This window comes from Nyctereutes procyonoides, unplaced genomic scaffold (genome assembly GCF_905146905.1).
Source record: "Nyctereutes procyonoides isolate TBG_1078 unplaced genomic scaffold, NYPRO_anot_genome, whole genome shotgun sequence".
Taxonomy (NCBI): Eukaryota; Metazoa; Chordata; class Mammalia; order Carnivora; family Canidae; genus Nyctereutes; species Nyctereutes procyonoides.
In genome coordinates this window covers 10,092,452-10,104,477 of record NW_026575052.1, presented here as the reverse complement: position 1 = coordinate 10,104,477, position 12,026 = coordinate 10,092,452, and the positions used below count along the sequence as shown (strand labels likewise).

Sequence of the window (12,026 nt, the reverse complement as noted above, 5' to 3'; positions counted from 1 at the left end):
GAGACGCTAGAAAGAATGACAGGAACAGTGTTGCTGGTCCCATCAGGCTCCAGGAGGAGGCCAGGGAGGAGAGCTGTACTCTGGACGACCAGAGCTGCTGGCACCCCCTTCCTCGAACCTGCTCAACCCCTGAGACCTGGCTCAGGTGCACCTTCCTGGTCAGCACCCCCCCCTTAGTAACTGCCTGTCTCCCCACCTAAATTAAAGCTTCCACCACACCAGGAGTCTTTTTCCCTTCTGCCTACAAAGGGTGGGTGTGAATGAATGTGGGGGAAAGAACTGAGGCACTGGAGGGGGTGTGGCAAAGGCTGGAAAGATGGAGAGGCCCTTCTGGAAGCCTCCTCTCCTGCCTCAGCCATGCCCGGGACATACCAGGGCCTGGGAAGACAAGCAACCTGCTTTCATGTGGACCAGTGATAATGTACAAGCACTGAAGGCTTGTTTTGCTTTTTATTTATTTTTTTAAAGGTTTTATTTATATATTAATGAGAGACACACACAGAGAGGCAGAGAAACCGGCAGAGGGAGAAGCAGGCTCCCTGCGGGGAGCCCGATGCGGGACTCGATCCCAGGACCCGGGGATCAGGACCTGAGCCAAAGGCAGACGCTCAACCACTGAGCCACCAGGTGTCCCTGAAGACTCATTTTAGGTCCCATTCCTTCCACTGTCTTTACAAATAGTGTCCAGTCTCCCAGCTCCGTTTTTCACAGGGTGGGGTCAGATCAGAGACGCCAGTCAGAAGCCCAGCCACTGGGAGAACCGCTCCTTATCTGCTCTCCCTGCAACCAGGGCTGACCTGTTGGGGGATCTTCTTTCTACTTCAGTTGGGGAGTGGGTGGGGGTGAGAACCTGGCAGAAGGGATCAGGCTGAGGGAAGGAGCAGTGTGCGGAGGCTGGGTGGGGGTGGGGACAGCTCCACCTGTTGCTGCCGCCTGAGCAATGCTGGACTGACAGGACAGCCCCTCCTCTCTGCCCCCCCTCCATAGTTCCCATCCATTGTCATCAACTGTCTCAGCGCTGCTATATTTAAGGCCCATGCAAGCTCCAGGATCACATTCTTCTCCCAGTCCCTGCTGAGCCCGGGGCAAGAAGAAACCAAGGTCCCTCTCATCCTCTGGAATCTTCTCCCCAGAGACGCCTAAGTGGGCACAGCTGCTTCTGTGAGTGACTTCCAGGGATCCGGGGTCGGGAGGGACACCTTCAAAAAGGGAGACCCTCAGCTTTCCATTAGGAAGTCGGGTGTGTGTGTGTGTGTGTGTGTGTGTGTGTGTGTGTGTGTGTGTGTTGGGCAAGGAGCCTGGGGGATTTGGGAAGAGAAAGTACACACGTGCCCAGGTAGCACCCGAGTGAGAATGGGAGGGGATTCTGTGCCCCGCAGCCCCTGTCGCTGCTGTGCGGCCCGGGTCCTCTGCGCTGAGCCCTCTGTGATGTGAGAGGCGTCGGGGATGCTGGCGCAGGAGACGGGCCGGGGTGAGCTGGCAGGGCCGCAGGGCTAAAGCAAAGCCGGCGGAGGCCCACTTGGCCCACCGGGCAGGCAGGGAAAGGGAGTGAGCCCTCAAGGCCCGAACCCCAGGGCCAGGAGGGCACTTGGCCAGCCTGGGCTCGCTGGCAGGAAACCGAGGCCCAGAGAGGGAAGGGGTTGCCTCAGCTGCTCAGCGGCGGGGTCAGAAGCTGGGGGCGCTCGGAGGACTCAGCTTCCTGCCGTCAGGCTCTGCGGGTCACTCGGCCTCTGGCCTTCTCTTTCCCTCCTGAGGAAGGGGAGAGGCCTCCTTGCCCCCCCCTCGTGCCCGGGGGGTGCCTGTCAGAAGGCCTGGTGGGAAAGCAGAGCGGGGCTCGGGAGCAAAGGGAGGCCCTGCTGCAGGACCCGTGGCCCAGGCCTCGTACCCCCAGGAGAGGGGAGCCGGCAGGTCCCCCGCCGGCCCACCCCCGCCGACCCCTCCCCGGCAGGCCCACATGGCGCTGCCCTCCTGTTGCGCCTTAATCCCGAGCCTCAGTCAGTGCTTTAAAAAGAATTGATGGCTCATCTGCTAAAGCGAGGGGTCTGGTTGCGGGAGGCCCAGGAGGTCAGGGTTGGGTGCCAGTCACCCCCCCACCCCCCCACCGCCACGGTGCTAATCAGGAACAGAGCATCCGGGGAAGGGAGCCAGCAGCTGACGCCAGGGAACGTTCCTCAGCTGCTAGGGCCAGGGCCACGGTGTCCCGGGAGAGCTGGGGGAAGGGGGCCTCCCCACCCAGGGTGGTACCCATGGTGCTCCTCTGGGGCTGTGAGGAAGGAGGCACACAAGGAGCGTGGGCCAGTCGTTCTCCGGGTGCAAGCAGACCCTATCCCTCAGGAGAGGCCTGACGCCCAAGGAGTGACTGTCCTGTTACGTTCAGCTCACGTCATCCACAGGAGGCCAAGGAAGTTTTGGTGCAGCCTTTGTTCCTGGCTAACAATCTGCAGGAATCCAGACACTGAAAGGGAACAAACTTTTAGGAACAAGAAGGAGTAAAAGCCCACTAAGATTGTCCCTCAGCAGCCTGTGCCCCCCGACACCCCACAACACGTCCATCAGGCCAGGGTGCTCAGATGAGGCCAGCGGGCCCATCTCCCATGTTATGGACTCAGAGAAGTGATCCTTCGTTGCCATGTTCACACCCAGGTCAGAATACCACACACACATTCCAGCTCGGCGGGGAAGACCTCAGGGAGGCTGGGGTCAGGGACGACTTCGGGTCAAGGCCCAGCAAGGAGCCTCCCAGACCCCAGCCCTGCCCACAAGAACTGGCCCCTGGAGGAGGTGTGGAAGCCACCCCAGGGATTCTGCGGAGCATCCCTGAGCCTCAGCATCAGAGGGGCCCTCAGAGACCCAGTGGTGACACCAAGGCCCATATCTGGGAAAGAACTCTGTGTAAGAACCCAAAGCTAGCCAGCTGATGGGCCTCGCACTCTCCCTGCCCACCTCTCCGTATCTGTGGATTTACTCCCTGGTCCCTGAGGCTCCTCCACACCCACGTGATCCAACCCTTACTGGGCACCACTTGTGGCCCAGACCTGAGCCTCTAGAATACAAAAGGGATCCCTCAGTTGTGATCCCTTTATGAGAAGAAAGGCCGTGTGGCCCACGGGGTCCCCAGCCATAGCCGCGGCCTGGCCCTCAGTAGGCATGTGACATAGATGTCAAGAGAGCTCAGAGTTGGGTACCAGTCATGGTCCCACCACCAACCAGCTGACCTTGGGCTAGCACTTTCCTTCCTCATCAGCAAAATAGACTGATGATGGGTCTGGCACATTGTGAGCACTCACTGTTGTTCCTTTTAGTTCACTTACAATCTTGGAAGAGAGCGAAGATGTACACATATGAAATAATCGAATGGGAGGAGGTTTTTTTTTTCCAAATCAGAGCTGAACTGTGGCGTGGGGACAGAAAAGCATAAAAAGGATTAAAGGAAGGAAAATTCTAGGTGGCCGGTTGGTTTTGGCAGTGTTACTTAGAAAAACAATGCTAGTGTCTAACCCTTACATGGCACTTGCTATGCTCCAAGCACTCTTCTAACCTCGACAACCAGCCCGGAAAGTCAGCCTGGGCTGTGAAGCCTGGGTGGTGCTCAGCAGACCAGGAGGAGACAAAGATCTTTCCAACGTGGCCATCAGGGCAGGCAAAGGCGCAGAGGTAGGGCTGGGTGGGCACATGCAGGAGGAGTGAGGACCCCTGCCCATCCCGAGTCACAGAGCAGCCCTCGGACATCACGGGGTGGGATGGCTCGTCATCTGAGAAGTGGAGGCCCAAAGAAGGGACGGCGTGGCCCAGGTCACGGGCAAGGTGAGGGCAGAGCTGTTGCTCCGGTGCCGGGCGGCCCTCACTCAGCGGCAGAGGGCGACGCGTGGTGCATTAGCCCACGAGTGCACAGCCGGCCTCTGTCCCCTCGGCCCGGTCCCTGCCCCTCCCCGGCCTCCACGCCTCTGTCTCACCCCTGGAGAGAGAACCCCCGACCCCACAAACCTCCCGGGGATGCCGAGAGGACCACTCGGGGAAGGGATGGGCCTGGTGGAGTGACCATGCTCCTTGGCTTGGCAGGTTGTCGCTCTCGCAGCCATGACTCTGCCCCACAGCCCTGGAAATGTGGGGGAACCCCGGCCCCCCCAGGCCGTGGAGGTCCACCGGCTGGAACACCGGCAGGAGGAGGAGCACAAGGAAGAGCGACAGCACAGCCTGCAGATGGGTTCCTCGGTGCGGAGGCGGACCTTCCGCAGCAGGTGGGACCATCAGGGACCCTACCCCGGCCCCTGCCCTGTCCCCAGGGGTCCCCAGTCTGAGCGGGCAGGCATAGCTTGCTTTGTGCATAAGACCAATCTGAGGGATCCCTGGGTGGTGCAGCGGTTTGGCGCCTGCCTTTGGCCCAGGGCGTGATCCTGGAGACCCGGGATTGAGTCCCACGTCGGGCTCCCGGTGCATGGAGCCTGCTTCTCCCTCTGCCTGTGTCTCTGCTTCTCTCTCTATCTGTGTGACTATCATAAATAAATAAAAATTAAAAAAAAAAAGACCAATCTGAGGTAAGAAGTACAACACTGTCCTTCGGAGACCCTTCTTTCTGGAGAAAACGGTGTGAAGTGGGAGGCACAGCCCTGCTTGGTGGAGACCCCAGTCTGAGGGGGGAGGCACAGCCCTGCTTGGTGGAGGCCCCAGTCTTGGGGGGAGGCACAGCCCTACCAGCTAATGTACTGAGACGGGCAGGTAGATGCTGCCTCAATCTCAGGGACACCTGGGCCAGATCCCCTGGATCGGGCAGGAGCCATTAACTCCCTTTTCCCGGGCAGTGAGGAAGAGTATCAGTTCAGCGCCGCAGACTACGCCCTCGCAGCAGCCCTGGCTCTGACGGCCTCCTCAGAGAAATCTTGGTGAGTCAGGTGACCCTTGCAGAGAACACGGGGCCGAGGGAGGGCCACCCTGTCCAGTCCCTGCCTCTCCAGGCTCCCACTCTGGGCTCACAGAAGCTGCCCGAAGTTACACATCTAGCGGCAGGGCCCAGCCCGCTCTCTGGATGGGTCCCCAGCAATAGTGAGGGGCCACCCCTCATCCCGAGGGAGAGGGTGGGGGTCCACACTCCAATCGGGCTTCGCCAGACGCCGCGTCCTGGGTTGGAAGGCCTGGGTCCTGGTCCTGGCCGGCTTGAAGCAAGTCCCTGCCCTAGGTGATAGGGGGACTGTCCCCGTCCACTTGGCCATCGTGGAGACAAGAGGAACAAAGATCTGTGAAAGAGCTCAGGGAACTAGATCCATAGTATTTATTATGCACCGACTGTAAGCAGGGCCCATGGGGTATCTGGGAGGCCAGAGCGTATTAAAAGCTGCTCTTGTCCTCGAGAACCTTAAGGTGCAGCCGCCAATGCCGGTCGGGCAGGACGGGCGGCCTGGCGGGGCCCCCCACAAACCCTGCGCCCTGGCCTCCGGCCTCTGCCCCCAGGGAGTCCCAGCTGAGGCGCCAGACCTCCGCCGTGGAGCTGGAGGAGCGAGGGCAGAAGCGAGTGGGCTTCGGCAACGACTGGGAGAGGACGGAGATCGCCTTCCTGCGGACCCAGTGGGTGCTGCGCCAGAGACGGGACCGGAAGGCGCTGAGGTGGCGGGTGAGGGGGGTCTGGGGACCCGTCACCTTCACGAGCCGCCCGCCCCACCTGCCCTCTTCTCAGGGAGCAGCTGGACATCGGGGAAGAGTCCAGGCCCTGGTCTTGGACTGGGTTTGAGCCCCGGCGTCCCCGCCCTCCAGCTGTGTGACCTCGGGCGAGCCGCTTGCCCTTCCTGAGCCTCGGTTTTCTCATCTGTAAAACAGATGTGTGGGCGGTGTATGGACTCTGGGGGCCCAGGTGGGGATCAAACCAGGTCGGGCTGGTAAAGAGGCCTTCCCAGTGCCCAGGCCACAGGAGAGCGTCAGGAAACACTATTCCTGACAAACGTCAGGGATCTGAAGCCACCCTCCGTGCCGCCTCCCGAGGGCACGCGAGCACAGCTAGCACTGACGTGGGCTTTCTCAGGGCCCGTGATTTTTCACGGACTAACTCACTTACTCCACACCCCAACCCCACAGGAAGGTGGGGGGAGTATTATTCTCATCCCCATTTTACAGATAAAGAAACTGAGGACTTGCCTATGGTCTCACAGGTAGGAAGCAGAAGAACCTGGCCTTGACCCCAGGCCAGTTATTCCACAGCCCGTGCCGTGCCCTGCCCTCCGCGCCACCTTGCTTCTCAGCTGGCGGTGGGTGACGGGGGTGGCTCCAGCCCACGTGGGTCTGACTCCAGAGCCTGAGTGTCAGGGGGAGCGGTGACAGCAAAGACGGAGATGTGACCTCCTGGCTCACGGGAGTGACAGATCCCCTCCCGCCTCCAGATGGAGGAGAAGGTGCGCGAGGCCAAGGAGCTGAGGGAGCTGTGTTCCGGCCGGGGGCCCTGGTTCTGGATCCCACTGCGCTCCCACGCCGTCTGGGAGCACACCACAGTCCTGCTGACCTGCACCGTCCAGGCCTCGCCTCCGCCCCAGGTCACCTGGTAAGCCCCTGGGGCAGGAGACAAGGGGGCCTCAGGCTCTGAGCCTCCAGCCGCAAAGGAGCAAGGAGTGCAAGCTCTTCACAGCCCAGCACCTCCCTTCTGGGAGCCCACCTCCGCCCCCAGAAGTTCTTGCTGCCTAGAGAAGCTGCAAGCCCAGGACCCCGAGCTCTGCCCACGCCCCAGAGAGCAGCAGCTGCTGCGAGGCTCCGCGGAGTTATTCTTAGCCTCCTCTCGGCCAGCCTGGGGCCAGCCTGGGGCAGGAAGACGCGGCCGCAGGAGAGCCAGCACTTGTAAAAATATGATTCTGGTGGCCAGCTGCTCTGAGCTGGGCGCCCCGGGGTTGGAGGATGACGGTGGGAGGCAGGGCAGGGGGTAGAGGAGCAGGAGGGGAGGCGAGAAGGGCAGGACCCACCCCCCAGCGAGGAGCTCAGACCTGGAGTGGGAGCCTTCTGTCCGACCCAGCACTCTCTACTGTATCAGTGTGTGGCCGCCACGCCTCAACCTCTCTGGTCCTGCTTCAGTTTTCCTGCTCTGTAAAATGGGTTGAAGGCCTCCTGCCCAGCCTGCCTGTGGTGAGGATTTAATGCCACGGCTACATGGAAGCCTCAGAACTCAAGAGGTGCTGGGAAAGTAGAAGAGTGCAACCATAGCAGAAGTCTAGGCCCTGCTGGCAGAGGGGGTGGAGGGGATGGGTGGGCAGGGGAGGCGGCAGGTGTCTCCCCTAGGGGTGAGCATGGCAGCCTCAGGACTCTCAGGCCTGCTAGAGAAAGGCTGAGCCTGTTCCCAGAGCTCCCTCTGGGTGTTAGGCCTGGGATCAGGCCTGCTGGGGGACAAGGAAAGGATTTCAACATGTGGTTACCGGCAGCATAATCTGCCCCAGACCCAGACTCAGGTACTGAGGCATAGAAATGAACCAGACACAATCACCCCTCAAAGAACTCTCGGCCCACAAGAGAAATGGCAACATTCATGGGTGCGATTTGAAATAAAAGAGTAAAGATGAAGACAGTGAAGTGGCTGCCTCTGGAGGATCCAGGAAGGCTTCTCAGAGGAAGCAGCACATAAGCCAGATCTTGAGGGTAAATAGATGATGGTCTAGTTGGAGAGAGAGGATAAGCATACAAATGACCGAGATCACAAAGAAAAAAGCAGTATCGTATACTTGCACCCACTTTTACTGACTCACCACTTTCTTCTCATTTGAGGCCTGGGGCCACCCATGCCTCAGAGAGGTAGTGTGACTTGTCTAAGGTCACACAGCCAGTTTGAGTCAGAACTCAGACTCGGTCTTTTGCCTCCCAGCCTTGGTGTTTCTACCGGCCTAGAAAGTAGCAAAGGGGTAATCGCGATGGTTATTCTTTCCCGAAGCGCACGTAACGCTTCAGAAGTCAGAGACATAGAAAGCACTTAGGCCGGGAGCAATCAAGAAAGGCATAGAGGGAGCTGGCATCGGGCTGGTCATTGCCAGATGACATTCGTTCAAAACAGCGTGCCAGGAGCTGGAATTGGTGCTGGGCTCTGGATTTCTGTGGGGACCGAGGCAGTCCCTGCCTGCAAGCGGCTGGTCAGGTAGGAGGACTGCTCCTGCCAGCTGGACTGGGCTGGGGGGGTCAGTCCCTCAGCTGTCCGGCCTGGCAGCCAAGCCTGCCCTGCCCTGCCCTGGCACTGAGCAGCCCACGTCTAAGGCATTCCGGGGGAGCCTCCCAGGAGGGGGACTCGTATCCACCCTGCCAGCAACGTTGCCACAACAGGGAGCTGAGCCTCCAGTGGGAGCAACTCGGGTGGGCCCTGGTGCTCCTGGTTTTGGGGGGTCTGGTTTTCCATCATCTACCGCTTTGGGCAGGGCCACACCCTGTCCTGGGATTGGCCTCCAGGGCTCTGTCCAGGTCCCCGTAGACCCTCTCCCCCAGCTGAAGAGGAGGAAGGGCCCAGTGCACCAGGCTTGTCAGACAAGTGCATTCATTCAGCAATTATTGGGCACTTCCTGAATGCACCGGACGAGTTAGGCAAGGTCCAGTGTGGCGACGTTTCCACTGCAGAAGTGGGCACTGGCCGTGATTCTATCTGATGTCGAATCAATCCTCCAGGCCAAGCAGCCTTAAAAAGTAAAATCCGATACCAAAATATGTGTAGAAAAAGCATTTAGATAAATAGTAAAAATCTCACTCTTTTCTGAGGGCCTCTCTGAGCCAGGCTCTGGGCTGCGCGCCTCACCGCTGTTGTCCGGCTTAATGCTCTTTTATGACTGGCTGCCACTAGGGTCACCTGCACAGTCTGTGCCTTCTAGGGGCTGCCGGTGAGGCAGGAGACGGGGGCCCAGAGAGGGGGCAAGATGAGCGCTGAGGTCTCTGGCTGTCTGGGCCTTCCCCAGAGCTGCAGCTGCTGCTACTTTTCTGGAAAAGTTGGAAGCTGGCCAGGCTGAGGTGTCGGAATGTTCCTGATAGGTGGGGGTGGGACGACCTGACTTTGGCCCCCAGGCCTAGGAGAGGTGGAAAGATTGGCAACCGAGATTAGGTACCGCCCTCCTCCAAGGAGATTTAGTAGGGCTCCTTTCTGAAGAGGGTGCAGCCTGGGGGTGGGATGTGGGTGTGGCACTGTTTGGTTGCCATGGACACAAACAGGGTGTGTGAGGAGCCCAGTCCCAGGAAAGCAATGCACCGAAGCTGGGGCGCCTTCTCTCGGCGGTGGCCTCCTCTTCAACCTCAAACACCACTGGGGCTGACTGTCCATGCAACAGCCCCTTGGACACAGAGACCCAGAGAGGGGGACTGACTTGCCCAAGGTCACAAAGCAAGGGGTGTCAAGAATCCAGGCCTCTCAGCCTTCACAAACTTTCACCCTCCAGCCCTGACTCCTTAGGCCTCCCAACCCTATAGACAGAAGCAAGGTCACCTCACTGCCCAGTGCCCACAGCAGGGAGAGCAGGACCTCACTCAGAAAACAAATGACGGTGTCGGGGTGCTGTGGGCTGGAGTAGTCCACTGGGCCACCCTTGGGAATCACCTGGGGAGTTTAAGAAATACTGCTGCCCAGGCCCCACCTCCAGAAATTCTGATTCCAGAATGATCTGGGATGCAACCCCGGGCATGAAGATTTTCTTAATGGTTTAAATAAGATAGAAGTTTGTTTTTCTTGCACTGCGTGCCTGAGGTAGACAGGGTGGGGCAGCTATGGTGACTCCGCTCACAGCTTCCTCAGGGACTCAGGCCTGCAACCGTCTGGGCCATGTTCTTGCCATAGGATGGAGGGAAAGATGACATAAAGGGGGCAAAGGGTGATAATAGCAACCACATGGCACTTGTACTTACTCTCTGTTGACAAGTCTTAGTCACATGGCCACACCTAATAGAAAGAGAAGGTAGGAAATATGTTACACATCGGGTGGCTCGGTGATGAATCCTATTCCTTTAGAATAAGAGGGAGGGCACCTGGGCTTAGGCAGTTAAGTGTCAGACTCTTGATCTCAACTCAGGTCTTAATCTCAGGGTCCTGGGGGAGAAAAAAAAGAGAGAGAGAGAGAGAGAGAATAAGAGGGAATGGCTATTGGAGACCAGTGAAGAGCTTCTGATACAAATTCTCAAAGGAATTTGTTCTGTTCAGAGTCCGGGCATGGAGAGAGTGATGAAGGAGGAAGAATGAGGTACCTTCCTTGGCAACCCCATCAGAGAGGAGGGAAAAGCTGCGTCCTGGCCCTGGGGCCCGGGGGGTACCCCTGTAGAAGGAGGGGCAGCTACCCCTAGTTACAAGCTCCCTCTTCTCTGCCCCCACCTCTCTGTAGGAGAATGAGCCTTTGAGCATCTACAGTGTTCAGGGCACCAGAGAAAAGCTTTATATATCTTACCCCAGTTGATTGCCACAGCAACCTTATAGGTCAATGCTCTTATTAATCCCATTTCACAGATGAGCACAACTGAGGGTCAGAGCAGTGAAAGTGCTGCCTCACCTCACGCAGGCAAGTAAACAGCACAAGGCTGAGGTTGGAATCCAGGTCTGAGAGCCTCCGGACCCTTCCCACTCAGAGCCGCACTGCCTGCCACAGACCACTGTGTCCCCACAGGTACAAAAATGACATACGAATCGATCCCCGCCTCTTTCCTGCCGGCAAGTACCGAATCACCAACAACTATGGGCTGCTGACGCTGGAGATTAGGAGGTGAGACTGTGGGCCCTAGGGAGACCCCCGACCCCGGGGCCCCAACACCGCCAAAGCCAGAGCAGGATTTCAAATCCTCCCTTGGAGCTGTTAACTGAGTCGGCCTCATCTTCAGAAGAATTTGAGGTGCTTGTTAAAACACTGATTCATGAGATGGGCCCTCCTCTTGCCTCCAGAGAGTCAGATGAAGCAGGTCTTTTTTTTTTTTTTTTAAGATTTTATTTATTTATGGGAGAGAGAGAGAGAGAGAGAGGCAGAGGCACAGGCAGAGGGAGAAGCAGGCTCCATGCAGGGAGCCTGATGTGGGACTCGATCCCGGGAGTCCAGGATCATGCTCTGGGCCAAAGGCAGGCGCTAAACCACTGAGCCACCCTGGGATCCCAGAGGGAGCAGGTCTTAATCTGGAGTAGGCCTGGAAATCGGTATTTAACAAACACTCCGGTGTCATCCCAATGCCTTGGAATGCATGAGGAAAAATTTGGAGTCAGAGGCCAGCTGGATGGACTGAATGCTGGGCTAGGGGTGCTGGGAGTGCTCCTTCCGGTGTGGGGAGGTGCAGAGGGGTGGGGGGAGAGGACACACATATACACACATACGTACACACACGGGCATGAGCGCAAGGGGAGGCCATTGGAGGGGAAAGAGTTGGATGGGCCTCTCAGGAGATGGTGAGTCTTAAGTGTGGTTTTGAAGGGAGAAGCATTGGGGCGCCTGGGTAGTTCAGTCAGTTGAGCATCTGACTCTTGATATCTGCTCAGGTCTTGATCTCAGGGTTGTGACCTCGAGCCCTGTGTTGGGTGTGGAGCCTACTTAGAAAATAAATAAAGGGAGAAGCAGCATGCATGGAGGGAGGCACTGGGGAATATGATCACCAGCCTGCCCAGAGCTCGTATTACAGCGCTCACAGGAGCTACCGCCTGCTGAACTCCTATGGGTGCCAAGCCCTGTGTGAGGTGCTAGATGCATAGGATTGATGACGCCCACTGCCATTCTTGCAGGGAAGCCTTGTTCCGTCCATGGTGCAGGAGAGGAAACCCAGACTCCACAAAAAGGATCAAGAGTGTTGCACGGCTTGTGCAGGGCAGGGCCTGGGTTTGAGGCACTTCTCCCTCCTGGGTTCTTTCCAGTACACCAATCCCTCCAACTCAACCAACTTGGGCTTCAGAGACATGAATACGGACAGGATGTATATCGTACCCCCCAGAAGCAAAGTGGGGATAACATGGATATAAGTATCTGGCCATGCAATGCTGCCAAGGGAGGTGCCCGTGGGCTGAGCAGTCAGGGAAGTCATCCAGGGTCAGAGTTCCTGAAGAGGCAGGTGGGACTAGTCCTTGAAGCAAGAGGGAT

The 12,026-nt window shown here is 58.2% G+C and overlaps 1 protein-coding gene across 1 annotated transcript in view; it reads left to right on the top strand.

The window, feature by feature from the left end:
• Positions 1-1,039: 1,039 nt before the first annotated feature.
• MYOM3 (myomesin 3) overlaps positions 1,040-12,026 on the top strand; it is a 48,757-nt gene continuing 37,770 nt past the window's right edge. The window contains exons 1-6 of the mRNA XM_055332767.1: positions 1,040-1,161; positions 4,060-4,238; positions 4,800-4,880; positions 5,446-5,605; positions 6,366-6,523; positions 10,581-10,676. Of these exons, the coding sequence (XP_055188742.1) occupies positions 4,078-4,238; positions 4,800-4,880; positions 5,446-5,605; positions 6,366-6,523; positions 10,581-10,676 (656 nt within the window). The 5' untranslated portion in view covers positions 1,040-1,161; positions 4,060-4,077. The remainder of the gene's footprint in view (positions 1,162-4,059; positions 4,239-4,799; positions 4,881-5,445; positions 5,606-6,365; positions 6,524-10,580; positions 10,677-12,026) is intronic.